Source organism: Macaca thibetana, chromosome 9 (genome assembly GCF_024542745.1).
Source record: "Macaca thibetana thibetana isolate TM-01 chromosome 9, ASM2454274v1, whole genome shotgun sequence".
Classification (NCBI taxonomy): domain Eukaryota; kingdom Metazoa; phylum Chordata; class Mammalia; order Primates; family Cercopithecidae; genus Macaca; species Macaca thibetana.
Window position 1 is genome coordinate 59,825,905 of NC_065586.1, and position 23,735 is coordinate 59,849,639.

The 23,735-nt window shown below is 42.3% G+C and overlaps 3 protein-coding genes across 26 annotated transcripts in view; 1 reads left to right on the top strand and 2 right to left on the bottom strand.

Annotated features, from left to right (window-relative positions):
- CHCHD1 (coiled-coil-helix-coiled-coil-helix domain containing 1) overlaps nucleotides 1-23,735 on the bottom strand; it is a 191,658-nt gene that overhangs the window by 132,506 nt on the left and 35,417 nt on the right. The gene's annotated exons all lie outside the window — the stretch shown is intronic.
- FAM149B1 (family with sequence similarity 149 member B1) overlaps nucleotides 1-23,735 on the bottom strand; it is a 519,129-nt gene that overhangs the window by 106,073 nt on the left and 389,321 nt on the right. The window lies entirely within an intron of this gene.
- Nucleotides 1-23,735, top strand: part of USP54 (ubiquitin specific peptidase 54) — a 118,489-nt gene that overhangs the window by 56,299 nt on the left and 38,455 nt on the right. For 21 of the 24 annotated variants that reach the window (XR_007728682.1, XR_007728683.1, XM_050803342.1 and 18 more), the window contains 5 exons: nucleotides 16,310-16,444; nucleotides 19,181-19,294; nucleotides 19,427-19,509; nucleotides 20,578-20,683; nucleotides 20,795-20,941. Coding sequence is in view for 22 of the 24 variants with exons in the window: in XM_050803342.1 (XP_050659299.1) it covers nucleotides 16,310-16,444; nucleotides 19,181-19,294; nucleotides 19,427-19,509; nucleotides 20,578-20,683; nucleotides 20,795-20,941 (585 nt within the window). In the remaining 2 variants the exon portion in view is untranslated. Of the gene's footprint in view, nucleotides 1-16,309; nucleotides 16,445-19,180; nucleotides 19,295-19,423; nucleotides 19,510-20,577; nucleotides 20,700-20,794; nucleotides 20,942-23,735 lie in introns of those variants that run through there. The other 3 variants (XM_050803358.1, XM_050803359.1, XM_050803357.1) reach the window with 3 other exon arrangements.

The following is a 23,735-nucleotide window of genomic DNA, read 5'->3' on the forward strand; positions in this document are numbered from 1 at the left end:
GGAGGCTAAGATGGGAGGATCACTTGAAGCCAGCAATGTGAGACCAGCCTGAGCAACATAGGAAGACCCCATCTCTACAAAGAAAACAAAAATTAGCGGGGCATAGTGGCACATACCTGTAGACTCAGCTACTCTGAAGGCTGAGGTGGGAGGATCACTTGAGCCCAGGAGTTCAACACTGAAGTGAGCTATGATTGTGCCGCTACACTCCAGCCAGGGTGATAGAGCAAGATCCTGTCTCTAAAAAAATAAAAAAAATTAAAATACTTTTATAGAACATGAAAATAGTACAGTTCATCATTGAACTAGATTCTAATCATTGTAAATAAGAGAAACCCAAAGGAAAGATACAAAGATTATAAAGGATGAAACAAAGTTGCTGTTATTTGCAGATGATATGACTGTTACAAGAAAACTCAATCTACTGATAAGTCAGAAGCAACAATAAGAGAGTATAGTGGGTTGTTGCATCAAGGCATAACATTCAGTTCTGTTTCTTTTTTTTTTTTTTGAGATGGGCTTTCGCTCTTGTTGCACAGACTGGAGTGTAATGGTGCGATCTCAGCTCACTGCAACCTCTGCCTCCCAGGTTCAAGCGATTCTCCTGCCTCAGCCTCCCAAGTAGCTGGGATTACAGGCACCCACCACCACGCCTGGCTAATTTTTTGTGTTTTTAGTAGAGCTGGGGTTTCGCCATGTTGGCCAGACTGGTCTTTCGCCATGTTGGCCAGACTGGTCTTGAACTCCTTACACCTCAGGTGATCTACCCGCCTCAGCCTCCCAAAGTGCTGTGATTACAGGTGTGAGCCACCATGCCCTGCCAGTACTGGCAATTTTTTATTTTGACTTGAAGAGTTATTGCAAGGGTGTTGACTTTGATTACTTGTTGTACTGGATCTCTGTGGAGGTTTTACACAAATGTCTTATACCATTTTTGTAAGATTTATTCATATTTACTGCATATACTTTGTTGCTATTATAAAATGCTTTTTAAATTGCATTTTCTGTTTGTTGCCAGCTATAGAAACAGAACTGGCTGGGCGCAGTGGCTCACGCCTGTAATCCCAGCACTTTGGGAGACCGAGGCGGGTAGATCACCTGAGGTGTAAGGAGTTCAAGACCAGTCTGGCCAACATGGCAAAACCCTATCTCTACTAAAAATACAAAAAATTAGCCGGGTGTGGTGGCACATGCCCATAATCCCAGCTACTCAGGAGGCTGAGGTATGAGAATCACTTGAACCCGGGAAGTGGAGGTTGCAGTGAGCCAGGACCATACCACTGCACTCTAGCCTGGGTGACAGAGCAAGACACTGTCTCAAAACAAAACAAAAAAAAGAAAGAAAATTATCCTCCCTTTTTTCTCAATCAGATCTCTTTTCTCCCAGGGACTTCCTAATGTTTGTGGTAATCATTTCCCTTTTTTTTTTTTTTGAGACAGAGTCTCACTGTGTCGCCTAGGCTGGAATGCAGTGGCACAATCTCGGCTCACTGCAACCTCCACCTCCTGGGTTCGAGTGATTCTTCTGCCTCAGCCTCCCAAGTAGGTGGGATTACAGGTGCATGTCACCATGCCCGGCTAATTTTTGTATTTTTAGTAGAGGCAGGGGTTCACCATGTTGGTCAGGCTGGTCTCGAACTCTTGACCTTGTGATCCACCCGCCTTGGCCCCCCAAAGTGCTGGGATTACAGGCGTGAGCCATCGCGCCTGGCCCATTTCCTTGTTTTATCTGATGTTGTACTACCTATATATTTATTCTTAATCTAATTTAAAGATTACCTGTTTTTGAGACTTCATTGTAAATGGAATCATTCTATGTAAATTTTGTGTGTGTTTCTTAGCTCAGCAATATGTTTATGAGAGCATCTACATTGTTGTGTGTAGGTCTAGTTCATTTTCATTATTGTATGGTATTTCTTTTTTTCTTTTCTTTTCTTTCCTTTTTTTTTTTTTTTCATTTTTGAGGCAGAGTTTTGCTCTTGTTGAGCAGACTGGAGTGCAATGGTACGATCTCAGCTTGCTGCAACCTCTGCCTCCTGGTTTCAAGCGATTCTTCTGCCTCATCCTCCTGAGTAGCTGGAATTACAGGCATGCGCCACCATGCCTGGCTAATTTTGTATTTTTAGTAGAGACAGGGTTTCTCCGTGTTGGCCAGGCTGGTCTCGAACTGCTGACCTCAGGTGATCTGCCCACCTTGGCCTCCCAAAGTGCTGGGATTACAGACGTGAGCCACTGTGCCTGACCAACTACCAAATGTTGGCAGTCATTTGGATTGTTTCCAGTTTTTTATTTTTATGAAGAGTATTACTGAGAACATTTTTGTACATGTTTACCTATGTGTACACATTTCTTTTGTACACATGCCCAGGACTGGAATTGCTAGATCATAGAATATGTACGTCTTCAACTTTTTTAGATAATGCCATTTGTTTTCCAATGTGGTTGTACTCATGTATACTCTCATCAGTAGGCTTATTTTGGAAGTTGAGAAAAGACAGTTCTGAAATTTACATAACAAACAGGGAAAAATAGGACAGTACTGAAAAATAACAACAGAGTGTGACTTCAGAGTAGGCAGGCTAAGTTATTTATTTATTTATTTGAAATAGGATCTTGTTCTGTTGCCCAGGCTGAGGTGTAGTAGGGCTATTACAGTTCACTGCAGCCTCGACCTCCTGGACTCAAGGAGTCCTCTTGCCTCTGCCTCCCGAGTAGCTGGCACCACAGGCATGTGCTACCATGTCTGGCTGAGTTTTAAATTTTTGGTAGAGATGGGTTCTGACTATGTTGCCTAGGCTGGTTTTGAACTCCTGGGCTCAAGCAGTCCTTTCACTTCGGCTTCCCAAAGTGCTGGGATTACAGGCATGAACTGCCATTCCTGGCCCAGAGTGTGCTAAATTATATTGTGGTAACAAAGAACCCTAAACTCCCTGTGATTAATATACCAAAGATTTATTTCTCATTCACTGAAGATAAGTAGGGATACGACTGATTATATCACTTAGGTACCAAAGCTACAATTGTATTGAGTATTATTATTTTTTAGAGATAGGATCTTGCTCTGTCACCCAGCCTGGAGTACAGTGGTACCAGTCATAGCTCACTGCAGCCTCAGTTTCCTGGGGTCAAGCAATTCTGTGCCTCAGCCTCCCAAGTAGCTAGGACTATAGATGTGTGCCACCATGCCCAACTCCTTTTTATTTATTTACTTTTTGGTAGAGATGAGGACTTGCTATGTTACCCAAGGCTGATCTTGAATTCCTGGCCTCAAGTCATCTTCCCACCTTGGCCTCTCAAGGTGCTGGCATGAACAGCACCATGCTTGATCACCATATAAAATATTAGTTGCTAAGCCAGGGGGGAAAAGAGCTTTGGACGGTTTTGCACAGGCAGTTAATGCTCAGCAGGTCACTTCTGCTCACAGCTCATTGAAACAGAACTAATCTTGTCCCACTGACCCACAAGGGAACCTGGAACTGTAGTCCTATGGTGATCCTTAAGAGGGGTAAGACCAGAGATATTTGCCAAACAGTATTAATGACTAGCATACTTTATGAGATATCAAGAATTATTATAAAACTATAATAATTAAGATAATGTGGTATCTACACAGTATGGCAAATAAATCAGTGGAACAAAATTTGTGGTTCAGAAATAGTCATATAGGAAACTTGCTACTTGCCCTGTGACTCTAAGGAGAAAGTGGATTTTTCAATAATGGCGTTTAGACAATTAGTTATCCCTATAGGGAAAAGAAAAAAGGAAATTAGTTTCCTATTTCATACCATACCAAAAGTAAGAATTTCAGATGAATTAAGGACTAAAATGTGACTCACCCCTCTAACCTCAGCACTCTGGGAGGCCATGGTGGGAGGATCGCTTGAGCCTAAGAGTTTGAGACTAGCCTGGACAACAAAATGAGATCCTGTCTCTACAATAAGTCAAAAATTAGACAGGCATGGTGGTGCGCACCTGTTGGCCCAGCTACTTGGGAGGCTGAGGCAGGAGGTTTGCTTGAGCCCAGGAGGTCAAGGCTGCAGTGAGCTGTGTTTGTGCCACTATACTCCAGCCTAGGTGACAGAGTGAGACTCTGTCTCAATTTTTTTTTTTTTTTTTTTTTTTTTTTGAGACGGAGTCTCGCTGTCTCCCAGGCTGGAGTTCGGTGGTGCAATCTCGGTTCACTGCAAGCTCCGCCTCCCGGGTTCACGCCATTCTCCTGCCTCAGCCTCCCGAGTAGCTGGGACTGCATGCACCCGCCACCATGCCTGGCTAATTTTTTGTATTTTTAGTAGATGCGGGGTTTCACCATGTTAGCCAGGATGGTGTCGATCTCCTGACCTCGTGATCTGCCCGCCTTGGCCTCCCAAAGTGCTGGGATTACAGACGTGAGCCACCGCGCCCGGCCAATTTTTTTTTTTTAAAGTTTTAGAAGAAACTATGAGAGAGTATCATGACCTCAGGGATAGGGAAGTACTTATTAAATAAGACATGAAAAAAAGGTTAGGAAATTGATAAATTTTACTACAGAAATTCAGAAACTTTCATTTATCTAAAGACTCCATAAAGAATGCAAAGAGACAAGGCTACAAACCTAGAGAAAATATCTTCAACATATATATGTAACAGAAGATTAGTATCCAGCATAGAAGTCCAGAGAATTCCTATAAAAAATAAATAAAAGGCCGGGTGCGGTGGCTCACGCCTGTAATCTCAGCACTTTGGGAGGCCGAGGCGGGCAGATCACTTGAGGTCGGGAGTTTGAGACCAACTTGACCAACATGGAGAAACCCTGTCTCTACTAAAAATACAAAATTAGCCTGGCATGTTGGCACATGCCTGTAATCCCAGCTATTTGGGAGGCTGAGGCAGGAGAATCACTTGAACCTGGAGGGCGGAGGTTGTGGTGAGCTGAGATTGTGCCATTGTACTCCAGCCTGGGCAACAAGAGCGAAACTCTGTCTCAATAAATAAATAAATAAATAAATAAATAAATAAATAAAATGAGTCAAGAGAAAAATGGACAAAGCTACAAACAGGCCTTTTTCAGGATAGGAAACCCAAATAACCCCTGAGCGTATGAAAAATGCTTTCCCCCATTATTAATCTAAGAAATGTAAATTAAGTCATACCCTTCAGTTTGGTAGACATTTAAAAATCTAATAAAATTGTTACTGCTAGGCGGTATAATTCCAGCACTTTGAGAGGCTGAGGCAGGAGGATTGCTGAGCTCAGGAGTTTGAGACCCCCATGGACAACAAAGTGAGATCCTATCTCTACAGAAACATTTTAAAAAATTATCTGGGCATGTTGGTGTGTGCCTGTGGTCCCACCTACTTGGGAGGCTGAGATGGGAAAATACTTGAGCCCAAAAGGTTGAGGCTGCAGTGAGCCTTGATCACACTGCTGCACTCAAGCATGAGTGACAGATAGGGTCTATCTCAAAAAAAAAAAAAAAAGTTCATGTTACCAAAAATGTGGGATAATGAGGACTTGACATACATTGCTAGCTGAAATATAAATTGATATCACTACTTAGGAAAACAGTTTACCATTACTTAGTAGAATTGAACTTGCACCATGTAACCACCTTGCAATTCCACCCCTAGAAATACATTGTAGAAAACTTCTTGATACATAACGTGCCAGAAGATATATTTGAGAAAGTTCAAAGTAGTATATTTTGAGATTATAGAAAAATTTAAATAACACATTCCAACTACACTAGAGTGGATTTAAAAATTATGGTTTATTCCAATAGTAAAATACTATACAGTAATGAAAATGAATTCTGCAGCTGCATACGACAACTTGGGCTAATCTCATAAAACATCACATTGATTGAAAAAAGCAAGTCATAGAAGACTATATGAATCATGACTCCGTTTATATATAAATCAAAACCAGGCAAAACTGAAGAACATACTGTTCAGGAGTACATGCTTGTGATAAGTCTGTAGAGAAAAAGGAAATGCTTTTCACAAAATTCAGGATAGTTGTGTTCTATAGAAGGTGGAGGGTGGATTTCATGTAAGGGTATGTAATCAGTTGGAGAGGCTTAAACTCATGGTTTATTTTTCTATTTCTTAAATTGGGTGGTGGGCACATGGGTGTGTGGGTGTTTATTATTCTTTGGCTGTGTATATGTTATGTTTATTCTCTTTTTGTATGACTATTTTAATTATAAAATGTAGAAAAGCACTGCAGCCATTCTAGGAAGCACACTAAAGTATAAAGATTTAAAATTGCCTGAATTCTAGCATGGAGATTGTAATTTTTTTTTTGTTTTTTGTTTTTTTGTGAGACAAAGTTTTGCTCTTATCACCCAGGCTGGAGTGCAGTGGCATGATCTCAGCTTACTGCAACCTCTACCTCTTGGGTTCAAGCAATTCTCGTGCCTCAGCCTCCCGAGTAGCTGGGATTACAGGTGTGCGCCACCACGCCCAGCTAACAGATTGTCATTTCTCTTTATGCTTCCCCTCTGGTCTGTATTTCTGGTAGTAAGTCTTTTTGCCCACTGTTTTTGTAAAAAGATTACTTTTTTCCAGATCCCTAAATTGCCTCTTTATCTGTAGTATCTTCCTACTTCATTTGTTTTTAAACCTAAGAATACCCTGGAATGCTATATTGAAGTTAGTATCTTCTCATAATCCTGAAGTGGCTCCCACTTGTTTCTTAAATCACTTAAAAATGTATGATTACAAACATTTCAAAACCTAATTTTACCTATCTTTCCTTTCCTTGCATAGGCATTCTCCATTTCAGCTATGATAATAGTGCACTTGCTATGTCTACCTCTTAGACATTTCAGATGCCATTCACTTTGCGTGGAGTTTTACCTCCCTTTTGCCAAGCCACATTCTTTATTTTAAAATGTCCTTGGCCGGGTGCAATGGCTCAAGCCTGTAATCCCAGCACTTTGGGAGGCCGAGACGGGCGGATCACGAGGTCAGGAGATTGAGACCATCCTGGCTAACGCGGTGAAACCCCGTCTCTACTAAAAAATACAAAAAACTAGCCGGGCGCAGTGGCGGGCGCCTGTAGTCCCAGCTACTCGGGAGGCTGAGGCAGGAGAATGGTGTAAACCCGGGAGGCGGAGCTTGCAGTGAGCTGAGATCCGGCCACTGCACTCCAGCCTGGGCGACAGAGCGAGACTCCGTCTCAAAAAAAAAAAAAAAAAAAAAAAAAAAAAAGAAAAAGTTATGTCACAAATGCATAACATGTAGAGAGTAGTCTATATAATCAAGTATTTATATTATCAGTAAGGCTTCCAGTCAACAGTAGGCTATTAGTAGTTAAGTTTTTGGGATGTCAAAATTTATACACAAATTTTCAACTATATGGGGTCAGTTCCCCTAACCACTGAGTTGTTCACGAGTCAGCTTTATAAGGACTTGCCAATTCTGTAAAGTCAGATTTCTTTTATTTGGAGCATAATTATTCACTCTAGGAACCACTGTTAAGGACAAAAGGAAACACTAACATGTTTCTAGATGAATCAGAGGCTAGCCAACTTTCCCTTTTTGTATTGTATACATTTGTATAGTATTGTATACTATAATGTGTACTATAATACAATCCCATGCCTGTATACAATTGTTCCAGTATTTATAATTGCTTTGATTTGTACATAGTATTTATGATCCATTTCTTTTGGTTCTGTAAAATGTACTGGGTTTTTTCTGTGTTACATGATACTAAGTCCCTACAGTAAATTCAGCCTCAAAATCTTGCATGCAAGTTACTAATTATGCCTTTCATTGAAAATGTTTTGTGTCAGTGTGTCATTTGCTTACTTTGAACCATGATGCCTGTCAATTCTGACTTAAAAATTGAAGACCGGGCACAGTGCCTCACGCCTATAATCCCAGCACTTTGGGAGGCCGAAGCAGGCGGATCATGAGATCAAGAGATCGAGACCATCCTGGCCAATATTGTGAAACCCCATCTGTACTAAAAAGACAAAAATCAACTGGGCATGGTGGTGCTTCCCTGTAGTCCCAGCTACTCGGGAGGCTGAGATGGGAGAATCACTTGAACCCTGGAGGCGAGGTTGCAAGTGAGCCGATATCTAGCCACTGCACTCCAGCCTGGGCAACAGAGCAAGACTCCATCTCAAAAAAAAAAAAAGAATAATGGCTTTTTAAATCCTTCTTGAGCTGGTCTTGAAGTGGTTAGTCACTGAACCCATTTATTTGATAAGTAACCCATTTATTCTCCTTTTGAGAATAAAACTTCCTCACGCCTATAATTCCAGCACTTTTGGAGGCCAAGGTGGGTGGATCACCTGAGGTCAGGAGTTCGAGACCAGCTTGGCCAACATGGTGAAACCGTGTCTCGACTAAAAATACAAAAATTAGCCAGGTGTGGTGGCATGCGCCTGTAGTCCCAGCTACTTGGGAGGCTGAGGCAGGAGAATCGCTTGAACCTGGGAGGTGGAAGTTGCAGTGAGCTGAGATCGCGCCATTGCACTCTAGCCTGGCGACAGAGAGAGACTCCGTCTTAAAAAAAAAAAAAAAAATTAGCCAGGTTTGGTAGCAGGCACCTATAGTCCCAGCTACTTGGGAGGCTGAGGCAGGAGAATCACTTGAACCTGGCAGGTGGTGGTTGCAGTGAGCAAGATTGTGCCACTGCACTCCTGCCTGGGTGACAGAGTGAGACTCCATCTCAAAAAAAGAAGAAAATTTGAATAAGTTTGTGTGCTAATTACCCTGTCCCCTCAAAAGCCCCAAATTTTTTCTATCTCATGTCACTAAAATATTTTTTCTAACCTAAATTACTGTTATGCCTATAGCCCAGTGGTCTTATTTATTATTCACAATGAATCTACTCTTACACCCCTGGCCCCCAGGGTATGACTTGACTTTGGTGTTGGCTTATTTATTTATCTCTGTTCAGTAGAGGAAATCCGTCCTCTGTATTTAGTGTGCCACAAAGATTTTGCTCTTCCAGGGATTGTACTAGAGGCTTTGCAGTGCCAGGATGTAGGACAGAGTGTTTTTTGTTATAGGCAAAGCAGAATGTGCATTGATTGATTAAATTAAACAAATCTTCTCAATTAGTGATTTTTCTTTTAAGTATGCTAGTATAAGGCATAAAAGCCTGGGAATGGTGCTGGCAGGGGGTGGGTGGGGAGGAAGCAGAATTTTGTATATAAGGTATCCTGTAATGTCTGTATGTGGAGAGCAGTTAGACTGTTCTGATGCGACAGGAAGGTATGTGTTCTGCTTGTAGTCCACTTGTTGATTGGGGGAAATTTGAGAATTCAAGGAATAAATCTCTAGTGTTTTTCAAGTTATACCTTATGCCTGTTTCTCTGTTGTGTACTGAAGCATAAGCACAGAGAATAAAATGATGTAAGAAATTACTCAGCCCGGGCGCGGTGGCTCATGCATGTAATCCCAGTGCTTTGGGAGGCCGAGGCGGGTGGATCACGAGGTCAGGAGTTCAAGACTAGCCTCGCCAAGATGGTGAAACCCCGTCTCTACTAAAAATACAAAAATTAGCCAGGCTTGGTGGCGGGTGCCTGTAATCCCAGCTACTTGGGAGGCTGAGGCAGAGAATTGCTTGAACCTGGGAGGCGGAGGTTGCGGCGAACCAAGGTGGTGCCACTGCACGATTGTTGCCTGGGTGACAGAGCGAGACTCTCTCAAAAAAAAAAAAAAAAAAAAAAAAAAGAAATTACTCATTGTTCATTATTAATCCATTCCTTTCTTTTGCAGATTGTAGAAATGGAAGGTTCTTCATTGTTCTTTAGTCACAGCCACTATCAGAGAAGAGAAAACTCATTATTCTGGACTGATTCTTTAAACCAGGAAATTAGATTTCTAGTGTATTCCCCAGAAATTTTAGCTGGTAATAAACAGCTCTCACATAGGGAAGTATGTCCTTATGTCTAATCCAAATATCATCTGCTTGAGTTTAACTTCATTGTTTTGATCACCTGTGTATGAATATGATCATATTTGTATGGTCCTTTGATCGTCCTTCCCTTAGTTTTAAGTTCCTATTAGGCTGTGAGTAATTTAAATATTCTCAACTAATTTATCCATTGGCAAAACTTGAATAGTATAAAATGAATCCTTCATCTTTTTTTAAAATTTGGAATTCAGAATTGTATATGATATTCAAATAGAAGGGGTACGACTGCAAGGAAATATATAGTGAATCATCATGATTCTTTCTTTGCCAGAATTTATGGCAGATCCTACAGTTTAGACAATCTCAAAACCTTGTGCTTATCGAGAAGGGTCTCCCCATTCAGTTTTTCCTGAGGGGTAAGTGGTTATGTATTGATTCTCAACATTTGATTTGAATACTGTTGGTAATTTATAAGAGTCTTGCAGTTTTGATCTTGGCAAAAATTAGTAAATTGACTATTATATTATATAAAACCTTGACATTAGCTTATTGTTTCTCACTAAAAGCAATACCATTCTCTGGTGAATTTGGCCCATCTCTGTCTCTGTTCATTGTCTTGAAGTCTTGGTGTTCCTGCTTATCTGTGTCTCTTGTCTTTGTGCATATGTGAGTTGCCTCTAGTTTGCATAGGTGGTAGCAGGCATGAGTGTGATATGTAGTTTATGATTGTCTTTAACCTCACCATTGCAAGTCCCAAATATTGTTATGAACAGAATGCAAATAAAGTCTTAAAGTTATGAGATGATATGGTATTGATAATTGACTTTAATTTAAAGGAACTGGTAAAGGATATGTAGGTGCTTTTCTAATCAGAGTCCAGAAGGTAGATATATGGTTAGAGAATCCCAAGGGAGAAACTAGCCAGCTCTTCTCTGCCTTCTCCAAAGTTAGATCAAGAGTTTGTATTAAATTACATATGTGATGATATTAAGGCATTAATACCTTTTGGGGTGTAATAATGATATTATGGTTGTTTGTTTATTTATTTATTGAGAGAGGGTCTTGCTCTGTCACCCAGGCTGAAGTGCAGTGGTACAATTATAGCTCACTGTAGCCTGGTACTCTTGGGCTTAAACGATCTTCCCACGTCAGCCAACTATGTAGCTGAGACTACAGGTGTATGCCACTGCACCCAGTTAATTTTTTTTTTTTTTTTTGTAGAAACAAGGTCTTGCCTTGTTGCCCAGGCTGGTCTCAAACTCCTGGCTTTAAGCCATCCTCCCAAAGTGCTGGGATTATAGGCGTGAGCCACAGTGCCCAGCCTTATGGTTATGTTTCAGAGAAAACGTTTTTATTTTTTAGAGATATATTTTGAAATATTTATAAATGAAAAATGTTTGGCACTTGTTACACAATGATCTGAGAGTAAGTGGGTGGGTGGTATAGATGAAATAAGATTGGCCACAGGTTGATAATTGTTGAAGTTGAATGATAAATAAAAGGAGTTGATTTAGCTCTTCTGTCTACCCTTGTATGTTTGAAGTTTTCTACAATAAAATGTTAAAATCCTGTGTTATTTTTGGGTGCCAAAAGGGTAAAATGTTTCTCCCCTCTTGAAAGACAACTTTCAACATTCTTTTGAATACACAAAACCAAGTGAACGTTCTCTTTTCCAGTAGTCAGTGATCCTCAAGGACTAGCTCCCTTAACTTACTTACAGAGGGTAGTGTTTACAAAGAAGCCAGACTGGCCAATTAAGTTCTGTGATTCCCTGGAGATGTAGCGAAAGTAGTGATTATGAGAGCCAAAATGATGAGTGATTTGGGAAGTCCAGATCGAGAAGAGAAAAGAGTTAATGGCAGGGTGTAAAGTTTGTCACACCTTTGCAGAAGGTATTGCAGGGATGAAGTGGGCTGCCTACTGGAGCACTTTCCAAAGACCTTGAGCTCAAAAAGCACCAAAATTAGTGACAACCTTTCTCCTTAATCCTCACCTTCTTTACTCATGACTTCTTTTAGATATAAGACTAGGAAATCCTGAGAGAGAAAAAAACAGCTGTTTCCCACTTAAAGACAAGAGTCTGTTTTAGGGGAAAAAATACTTAAGCAACAGCTGCATTTGTAGATGCCGAAGCACAAAGACTTTCTGTTTTTATGGCACTTCTTTCTTACTTACATGGTTTTTACTAATCCAAATAATCATGTGCTTATGTGGATAGAATTGTTTGCTGCTTAATCAAGAGAGGTGGGTGGGGAAGCACCTGCTTTTAGTCATTAAAGTCTTGTTGCTTTTGTACTGCGTCCAAGAAACTAGTTAACAGACAAAAAGTGATTTGCCTTTTCCTGAGAATGAAAAGGAAGACCTCTTTGGTTTCACCCTGTGAAGAAGAGCAGAGAGAAACTCCAAGGTGGATTTTCTCTACTTGTTGAAATGGAACCATCAGGGACCCCACAGGAAAAGTGATTCTTGGGTTTTGTTTCTTCCTGCCCTTTCTCCCTGCCTGTCATAGAACTCAGCAATTGGAAGAATACCAGTTTTTGTTCCTTATTGGTGCTGCCACCTGTTCTTACTGCTGAACTAAATGTTCTTGGCTTTCTTTGGTGTGAACAGGATCTCCCTCTGGGAAAGGTGGGAGGAGGGTGAAAAAGAGAACGGGAGGAGGCCCATTCCAGTCCCTGTGCTCATGTGAGAGGGACACACAGAGGTTAGTGTGCTGCTCTAACAGAGGGGCTTTGTGCTACAGCTTCTTCCAGAGCTCCACAGATGCATGCTGGGCGGGCTCAGTCAGCTTTACCCCTAATACACTTGCTTCTTCCTAACAATAGCAGAGCAAGACTGACAACAATAATTAAAATAAGAGAATAAAGAAGATGTAGTCAGAGGCCATTCTGAATGCATTCAGATTCTCAGTGTGTATGAGGAAGGCTGCCTGTAATTAAGAGGTGAGAAAAGATTATATCATAGAGACGTTGATACCACTGAACTGAGGAGCCAGATCTATTGTTACAGACCCGCTCTGGGTGCAGTCAGAGCTCTGACCTTAAGACCTTTCCCTTTCTGTACTGAAACCCTTGTTATCTAGGTCATGGGAAATATGCCTCCTTTGAATGGGAGAAACAGAATAGAGAATAGGAAAAAGTGTAGTTCTTCCTACTCAGATCTCAGCGACTGAGGAAGTAGCTCAAGGTAGAAGCATCTGACTCAGATCCCTTCTTTCAGCATAGGACAGTGACAGACAGTCTCTTTAGCAACCTGAAATGACTCCTAAATAGAATAATAATAATAATACCTAACATTTAGCATTTATCACACTGACAAGGATTAGTCTAAGATATATACATTTATATCCTTTTATTTTATTTTATTTTATTTTTGAGACGGAGTCTGGCTCTGTCATCCAGGCTGGAGTGCAGTGGCCGGATCTCAGCTCACTGCAAGCTCCGCCTCCCGGATTTACGCCATTCTCCTGCCTCAGCCTCCCGAGTAGCTGGGACTACAGGCGCCCGCCACCTCGCCCGGCTAGCTTTTTGTATTTTTTAGTAGAGACGGGGTTTCACTGTGTTAGCCAGGATGGTCTCGATCTCCTGACCTCGTGATTTGCCCGTCTCGGCCTCCCAAAGTGCTGGGATTACAGGCTTGAGCCACCGCGCCCGGCCTATATCCTTTTTTGTTTGTTTTTTTTCCTGAGACGGAGTCTCGCTTTGTCACCCAGGCTGGAGTACAAGTGATCTCAGTTCACTGCAGCCTCCTGCTTCAGCCTCCCGCTTCAGCCTACCGCTTCAGCCTCCCGAGTAGCTGGGATTACAGGTGATTGCCACCACACCTGGCTAATTTTTGCATTTTTAGTAGAGATAGAGTTTCACAATACTGGCCAAGCTGATCTCGAATTCCTGACCTTAGGTAATCCTCCCGACTTAGCCTCCCAAAGTGCTGGGATCACAGGCGTGGGCCACCACGCCCGGCTGATATATATCTTATATATATGTGTGTGTGTGTGTGTGTGTACTCATTTAATCCTCAAATAACCCTAGGCAGTAAATACTGTTTTTTCTTTTTTTTTTTTTTGAGACGGAGTCTTGCTCTATCGCCCAGGCTGGAGTGCAGTGGCACGATCTCGGCTCACTGCAACCTCCGCCTCCTAGGTTCAAGCAGTTCTCCTGTCTCAGCCTCCCGAGTAGCTGGGACTACAGGTACTCACCACAACACCTGGCTAATTTTTGCATTTTTAGTAGAGATGGGATTTCACCATATTGGTCAGGCTGGTGTAAATGCTGTTATTAAACTCTCTTTTAAAAGAGAAACTGAGGCCTAAAGAAGTTAAATAACTTACCCCAGATCATATAGCTGAAGTATCAGGGTTGAGATTTTGAACCCATTTTAGCACCAGAATCCAGTCTGTTAACTATTACACCATACCATCTCTGAGTAGAGTCCTGACTTTTCTCAAACAGGGTCATTTGAGAACCACAGAACACAGAAAGTGATTAGAGTGACTATTTTCTTAATTCTCTCCAAGATGGCATATAGCTAGTGCTACGCATAGGAGAGTTGCTATTTCGTTAGGAGCAGTTAAGGCCCTAGAGTATTAGGGCTTAATTCTTGAGGAAATCCAGTTGAAGAAGACTAAAGGGGCCGGAGTTTATAAATTTCAGATTTGTATAGAACTATCCTGGAAATAATTTCCTATTGGTTTGTTTTGGAAACAATTTTGGATTTTGAACAAAGGACCAAACCTCATCCATCCTTTGTTCTGCAATAGAGCCTATGTCAGCAGTAATTTCTTACCAGTAACAATTGAGAAGAGCAACAGGCTGGGATGTAATAGTGGTCACTAAGTTTTGCCAAGCTGGGTTGACCTTCTTTCAACAAATCATGATGTCATCAGGCCACTATGCAATTTGTAAAATCAGTCACTGCTTTTCCCCCCTTCCTTTTCCTTTGTTTCTCCTTATTTCTCCAAAGGTTCAAAATCCCATGGGTCACTGGACACATATCCAATTATTTAACTGTGGACCTAGATCATTCCTTTTGGTCTAGTTTAAGAGGTTACTAATAGACATTCTTCCCCTTCCAGTAACAAATTATGGAAGGCCCTGCCCTGCCTTTCCTTGACCTTATAATGGACTTGTATATAAATTTCTAGGTTGAGCCAAAATAATGTGGAGTAATTATAACAGATTTCCCTCACAGCTAATTAAAGAATACTAAATATGTATTGCTGGCACTGCCTCCCCCACATCATATGGAGACATTTGTAGGAACATAATAGCAGGTTACACAGTAATCTGTTCTTGAGCTGCTGCAGAAGTAGATATCAGTATGTATGAGGAGGAAAGGTGCTAGTGAGAGGGCAGAATGGGAAAACAATTTTTTTTTTGAATTGGATTCTTGCTCTGTTGCCCAGACTGGAGTGCAGAGGTGCAATCTCGGCTCACTGCAAGCTCTGCCTCCCAGGTTCACGTCATTCTCTTGCCTCAGCCTATTAATACTAATAGGGCTGGGCGCAGTGACTCATGTCTGTAATCCCAGCACTTTTAGAGGCCAAGGTGAGAGGATTGCATGAGCCCAGGAGTTTGAGACCAGCCTGGACAATATGGTGAGACCCCATCTCTTACAAAACAGTTGAAAAGTTAGCGGTGTGTGGTGGTGCATGCCTGTAGTCCCATTTACTCAGGAGATTGAGGCTGCAGTGAGCCATGTTCATGCCACTGCACTCCAGCTTGTGTGACAAAGCAAGACCCTGTTCAAAAAAAGACAACAAAAGCACACACAAAAAACCAACTAAACAAAAAACCCACAAATCTACACAAAAGTATCCTATGTATTATTTAGGGATATATATATAAAACTATTAAAAACAAGATTATACAACAAATTTATGATATGAATGGCTGGTAGAGAGTGGGGCAGTCTTAAACAGGACTTTGGCATTATCTGTAGATGAAAGTAAACATGATAGAATGTTTATTTCTGGGTATTAGACTCACAGATTTTTGTTGTATTAGTCTTTGTACTTTTTGGTAATTTTATATTAGCTGAAAATTTTAAAAGAAAGGGGGTCAAGATTCATAGGATGAACCCCCAGAAAATAATTTGTTGATATGTTTATATGTATTTTTTCTTTTTTTACCTAACCCATCTACTTCTGTCTGTATTAGAGGAAGAAGAAATGAGGTAACTGTATTACATTAATTCATGACAGTGGTTTCTCCTAATGTGTCCTTGGCATCACACTCAGATGAAGGAATGAGGATATTTATTAGCACAGATCATGCCCTTCATTCTGACTCTTGATTTTATTTTTAATTACTAACTGCAAGCATGTCAACCCATGGGAAGCACATTTGGTTTCATAGCTATCATCATGGAGATGCTAGCATGACAGACTAGGATGTATACTAGTTTAATAACAGCATTGCACTTTTTCTCTTGTCTAACCTCTTCCCTACAGGGAATCTTTAACCAGTTTCAGTGTAGTAGTGAAAAAGTGCTTCCATCTGACACTCTCCGCAGTGCTCTGGCAAAGACTTTCCAGGATGAACAACGTTTCCAGCTGGGAATTATGGATGATGCTGCAGAGTGCTTTGTAAGTGCTGGCCTCTGGCCCTTTTTGATATGGGGTGGGGCTGCTGATGGTCTCCATCAGGGACTGGCTACTTTATGGTGGAATTTACTGTGTCGTTATCTCTACAGTTAGAACTAGGAGTTTCTCTGATTTTTCAGGGATCTAAAATGTCTTTATTATAGCAGTGTGTTATTATTTTTCCTTTAGGCTGGTGGTTTTGTGCTTGTCATTGCATAAAATATCAGCTTTCACCTTCAGAGGATCCAAGGCTCATTAAAATACAAATTGCTGGGCTGTACCCCCAGAGCTTCTGATACAGTAGGCCTAGTGGAGGGGTCTCTGAATATCTGTATCTAACAGGTTCCTAAGTAATGCTGATACTGATGCTGCTCCTCCATTTCTAAAGATAATTAATCAGGGAATAACTGAGTCCCTAGCATAAGTGTGATGTGCTAGATAGATAGCTACATTGCCCCCAGTGCCCCTCACTCTTCTGAACTCTGTGTTCTATCCGTCAGCCTTTAAAAGACTCTCTGTACATCCATTTAGAAAATTTGAGGCTGGGCACAGTGGCTCACACCTGTAATCCCAGCACTTTGGGAGGCCAAGGCAGGTGGATCTCAAGGTCTGGAGTTCAAGACCAGCCTGGCCAACATAGTGAAACCCCATCTCTACTAAAAATACAAAAATTAGCCAGGCATGGTGGTGGGTGCCCATAGTCCCAGCTACTTGGGAGGCTGAGGCAAGAGAATCACTTGAACCTGGGAGGAGGAGGTTGTAGTGAGCCTGGATTGCACCAATGCACTCCAGCCTGGGCGACACAGCGAGACTCTGTCTCAAAAAAAAAAAAAAAAAAAAGAAAAGAAAATTTAACAGTGATAAATATCTCATCACAGGATAAAATGTGGCCCCAAATCAGAGGTGCTCCTGAGGAACTGGATCACTGATATATTACTCGTGGGAATGTAAAGTGGTATAGCTACTCTGGAAAACAGTTTGGCAGTTTCTTAAAAAGCTAGACATGTAAAGTACCATATGATCTAGCAATTACATTCCTGGACATGTATCCCACAGAAACGAAAACTTATATTAAAACAAAACCTGTTTATGAATGTTCATAGAAGTGTTATTCATAATAGTAAAAAACTGGAAACAACCCAAATGTCCTTCAGTGAGTAGATGGCTAAACAAAAGATAGTACTTCTGTACCGTGAAGAACTATGTAGCAATACAAAGCATTAAATATTTTTATAAAAATAAAAATAAACTATTGATTTACACAACTTGGACAGATCTCAAGGGAATTACGCTAAGTGTAAAATGCAATATCAAAAGGTTATATGCTGGCCTGGGCACGGTGGCTCACTCCTATAATCCCAGCACTTTGGAAAGCCAAGGCGGGCGGATCACTTGAGGTCAGGAGTTCGAGAACAGCCTGGTCAACATGGTGAAATGCTGTCTCTACTAAAAATACAAAACTTAGCCAGACATGGTGGTGCATACCTGTAATCCCAGCTACTCAGGAGGCTGAGGCACGAGAATCGCTTGAACCTGGGAGGTAGAGGTTGCAGTGAGCTGAGATCACTACTGCACTCCTGCCTGGGCGACAGAGCCAGACTGTGTCTCAAAAGAAAAGGTTATGTGGTATATGATCCCATTTATATAACGTTCTTGAAATAAAATGATGGAGATGAGAGAAGACATTAGTGATTTCTACAGGTTAGGGTTGGGTTTGGACAGGTAAGGCTCTAAATGGCTAGCATGAGGGAGCCTTGTGATGGAACTGGTCTATATCTTGATAAAATGGCACAGAGCTATACATACTCACACACAAATGAATGCATGTAAAACTGGTGAAATCTGAATAAAGTCTGGATTCTATCAATGTCCATTTCCTGGTATAGTTATCAAAGATGTGCCAGGCGTGGTGGCTCACACCTGTAATCCCAGCACATTGGAAGGCTGGGGCGGGCAGATCATGAAGTCAGGAGATCGAGACCATCCTGGCTAACACGGTGAAACCTCGTCTCTACTAAAAATACAAAAAGTTGGCCGGGCGCGGTGGCTCAAGCCTGTAATCCCAGCACTTTGGGAGGCCGAGACGGGTGGATCACGAGGTCAGGAGATCGAGACCATCCTGGATAACACGGTGAAACCCCATCTCTACTAAGAAATACAAAAAACTAGCCGGGCGAGGTGGCGGGCGCCTATAGTCCCAGCTACTCGGGAGGCTGAGGCAGGAGAATGGCGTGAACCCGGGAGGCGGAGCTTGCAGTGAGCTGAGATCCGGCCACTGCACTCCAGCCTGGGCTACAGAGCCAGACTCCGTCTCAAAAAAAAAAAAAAAAAAAATACAAAAAGTTAACCAGGTGTGGTGGCGGGTGCCTGTAGTCCCAGCTACTTGGGAGGCTGAGGCAGAGGAATGGCATGAACCTGGGAGGCGGAGCTGGCAGTGAGCTGAGATCGAGCCACTGCACTCCAGCTGGGACGACAGAGCGAGACTCATCTCAAAAAAAAAAAAAAAAAAAAAACAAAGATGTTACTGTTGGAGGAAGCTGGGTGAAGGATACGGGGGATCTCCTGTACATTTTTGAAATTCGCTATGAATTTATAATTATTTTAAACTAAAAAGTTAAAAAAATCAAAATATTCCTACTTTCCAGAAAGGTTGCTGTTTCTCTGGGTAAGCTGCTTACCAATTAATGTGTTTGTCTGTTAAATATTGTTGGTGTACTGCTTTTGTTCTTTCACTGTCAGGAAAACCTCCTGATGAGAATTCACTTCCACATTGCTGATGAAACCAAAGAGGATATATGTACTGCCCAACACTGCATTTCCCATCAGAAATTTGCAATGACATTGTTTGAGCAGGTGAACTCTAGCTCCATCTTTTTTTTGACCTTTGTTCAAGAACACTTTATCCTGGGATGTGGGGTGTTAAATGGGTGCCAAAACAGTTCCTGACTATGGTTGCTTGGTTTTGCCTTTTTCTCTTTGGCCCAGTGTGTTTGTACTAGCTGTGGTGCCACTTCTGATCCGCTGCCTTTCATCCAGATGGTACATTATATCTCCACCACTTCCCTTTGGTGAGTCTCACAAGATTTTCTGTTGTGCCTTTAGGCATTCCTCTAGTTGATTGGACATTTTTTTTTTTTTTTTTTTTTTTGGAGACAGAGTCTCACTCTGTCGCCCAGGCTGGAGTGTAGTGGCGTAATCTCAGCTTACTGCAACCTCTGCCTCCCGGTTTCAAGTGATTCTCCTGCCTCCACCTCCCAAGTAGCTGAGACTTCCAGCTATTTCCACAAATAGTACACACTCCGCTAATTTTTTTGTATTTTTAGTAGGATGGTGTTTCACCACGTTGGTCAGGCTTGGTCTTGAACTCCTGACCTCAAATAATCTACCTGCCTTGGCCTCCCAAAGTGCTGGGATTACAGGCGTGAGCCACGGTGCCTGGCCTATTGAACTTTAATTGAAGACATTCAAATAGTTTTATATCCTAGCCGGGCATGGTGGCTCATGCCTATAATCCTAGCACTTTGGGAGGCCCAGGTGGGCAGATCACTTGAGGCCAAGAGTTCGAGACCAGTCTGGCCAACATGACAAAACCCTGTCTCTACTAAAAATGTCAAAAATTAGCCAGGCGTGGTTGCATGTGCCTGTAATCCCAGCTATTCTGGAGGCTGAGGCATGAGAATTACTTGAACCCAGGAGGCAGAGGTTTCAGTGAGCTGAGATTGAGCCCCTGCACTCCAGCCTGGGTAACAGAGCGAGACCATGTCTCAAAAAAACCACCACCACCACCACTACCACCAAAAACACAAATAGTTTTATATCCTCATTGCTGAGTCTGTGCTATATTGTAGGAATGCAGAACAGTAATTTAAAAATAACTTTTGTTCTCCTTTCTTCTCCCATCCCTCCCCATTTCTTAGGCTCAGTACTGGCAAGCAAAGTGGGAGGAGGAGTGGGGATTCTATGAGTACCAGGTAGAGGTACTCACTGTGTTTATGGGACACTGAGCCTGGTCAGGGGCTTTGGTATAGTGGGCAGAGGAAGAAAGTCAAACGTGTGAGTTAGGAATTTACATTAATGTTTGATTTAGCAGTAACTAAGTACAAATCATCATTCCCCTTCTATTCCCCATCTCGAAGCAATCAGGCTATTTGTATGCTGGAAAGACGAGAGAAACCTTCACCAAGCATGTTTGGTGAGCTGCTGCAGAATGCCAGCACCATGGGGGATCTGCGGAACTGTCCAGTGAGTTAAATCAGGGGTGGGGCTTGGAGTGGGAAAGGGAACCGTCGATCAGTGGGATTGAGGCAAAGCCAGTGGGAAACATGTTGAACTAGCCTTGTATGTGTATTTCAGAGCAACTGTGGAGAGAGGATCAGGATTCGCCGTGTGTTGATGAATGCTCCACAGATTATCACGATTGGGCTGGTATGGGACTCAGACCACTCAGACTTAGCAGAAGATGTTATCCACAGCCTGGGAACCTGCCTTAAGCTGGGTGATGTGCGTGTTAGTTACCTTTATCTCTCACTTTGAGTTCTTGTGTCTTAGTATTGCTTAGGAGCAGTGAGCACTAGACAAACAGGTATGTCCTAGATGACAAGTATTATAATGTTTTGGACAGATAAACTTGTTTATTTGTGTACAGATACCCGTGCATGCAGGTATGTGCTCATATACCTCCTTTTATAGGTGGCAAAGGTTTTTTAAGAAGAAATGGGATGACTTGGCCTTGAAAGACAGGGTAGGCAGAGCTTAGCTACTGATAAAAATAAATCAGTAATTCAAAGAGTTATTGTATGTTCTATTTATTGTTAGTTTATATGAGTATAGAGTAGGGAAGGGTATTCAACCGTGGGAGGCAGTAAGGTCCAAAGAGGGGCATTCCTGACTAGAACTGGTATAGTAGGTGAAGAAGTTAAAAGTTGGTGACCTGAGCCCAAAAATATGAAATTCACAGTGTGGAACCAATGTCTGGGATAATCTTGTGACTGAAGAGGGCCTTTGTTACTGTTTTTTAATGTCATTAAGCCATGATTGAGAATAAATGAACTTTCTGGGATCTTATTTTAGGTTTTCTTCCCAAGGAATCTTACTTGAGTAGGCTGTGCACAATAAAATCTCCATTTTTCACCAGCGCCTACCTGTAGACCTAGCTACTCAGGAGGTTGAGGTGGGGGGATTGCTTAAGGAGTTCAAGGCTTTAGTGTGCAATGATCCTGCCTGTGACTAGCCACTACATTCTAGCCCAGGCAGCATGTCAAGACCCTGTCTCTTAAAAACAAAAACAATCATTTCTTTTTTTTTTTTTTTTTTTTGAGATGAAGTCTTGCTGTGTTGCCCAGACTAGAGTGCAGTGGTGCAATCTCCGCTCACTGCAAGCTCCGCCTCCCAGGTTCATGCCATTCTCCTGCCTCAGCCTGCCCAGTAGCTGGGACTACAGGTGCCCGCCACCACACCTGGCTAATTTTTTGTATTTTTAGTAGAGACGGGGTTACACTGTGTTAGCCAGGATGGTCTCGATCTCCTGACCTCATGATCTGCCCGCCTCAGCCTCCCAAAGTGCTGGGATTACAGGCGTGAGCCACCGCGCCTGGCATCAAAAACAATCATTTATTCTAAATTTCTGTGACCTACATATTCTGTACTGTTCTTTTTTTTTTTTTTTAAACTTACCACTAACTTGAAGCTCAAGGTTTAATTTTCATGATTGTTTTTTCAACCAAATAGGTTCCTCAAGGCCAGAATCCTTTCCTTCAATTTTTTTTTTTTTTTTTTAAATATGTCTCTTAGCTCTTAGGACTGTTGGGCAGCTAGGAATTGAAATGCTGATAATGAGCATGGCTGTATTGCTCTACTTAGGTTATTAACAAGAAAATTTTATTTGTGGGATCAGCTGATAAAAAAAACTTTTGGAAGTAGGCAGGTAGATAGGGTTTTGTTTTGTTTTGTTTTGTTTTATTTGTTTTTTGAGAGGGAGTCTCGCTCTGTGCCAGGCTGGAGTGCAGTGGCACGATCTCGGCTCACTGCAACCTCCACCTCCCGGTTCAAGAGATTCTCCTACCTCAACCTTCTGAGTAGCTGGGACTACGGGTGTGCGCCACCACTCCCAGCTAATTTTTGTATTCTTAGTAGAGACGTGGTTTCACCATTTTGGCCAGGATGGTCTCGATCTCTTGACCTCGTGGTCCTCCACCTCGGCCTCCCAAAGTGCTGGGATTACAGATGCGAACCACCACGCCCAGCCAGTTTTTTTTTTTTTTTTTGAGATGGGAGTCTCGCTCTGTCGTGGGGCTGGAGTGCCGTGGCACGATCTTGGCTCACTGCAAGCTCCACCTCCTGGGTTCAAGCAATTCTCGTGCCTCAGCCTTCCGAGTAGCTGGGATTACAGGCGCCCGCCACCACGCCCGGCTAATTTTTTTGTATTTTTAGTAGAGGCGGGGTTTCCCCATGTTAGTCGGGCTGGTCTCAAACTCCTGACCTCAGGTGATCTGCCCACCTTGGCTTCCCAAAATGCCAGGATTACAGGTGTGAGCCACTGCACCTGGCCGGTTGTTGTTTTTTTTTTAATCCAACTTTCCTGGCTCCTCTTATGATAGGCCCTGATAAGAAAATTATTGAAAGATATGAAGAAAGATCATCACCATACCAGTTTACTGGCCACTATCTGTCTTGCTTTTCCTTTTTGTCTGTTTAGGTTAATTTTTTTCTTTCTTTCTTTTTCTTTTTTTGAGACAGGGTCTTGCTTTGTCATCCAGGCTGGAGTATAGTGGGACAAACAGCTCACTGTAGCACTGACTTCCTGGGCTCAAGTGATCCTCCTGCCTCAGCCTTCTGAGTAGCTGGGACTACAGGTGTGCACCACCATGCCCAGCTAATTTTTTATTTTTTGTAGAGACAGGATCTGGCTTCGTTCTCCAGGCTGATCTTGAACTGCTGGGCTCAAGTGATCCTCTTGGCTTGGCCTCCCCAAGTGCAGGGGTTACAGGCATGAGCCACCATGTCTGGTCAATTTTTTTTTTTTTTTAAGTTAAAAGAATTATTATTATTATTATTATTATTTTTTTTTTTTTTTTTTTTGAGACGGAGTCTCGCGCTGTCACCCAGGTGGAGTGCAGTGGCCGGATCTCAGCTCACTGCAAGCTCCGCCTCCTGGGTTCACGCCATTCTCCTGCCTCCGCCTCCCGAGTAGCTGGGACTACAGGCGTCCGCCACCTCGGCCGGCTAGTTTTTTGTATTTTTTAGTAGAGACGGGGTTTCACCGTGTTAACCAGTATGGTCTCGATCTCCTGACCTC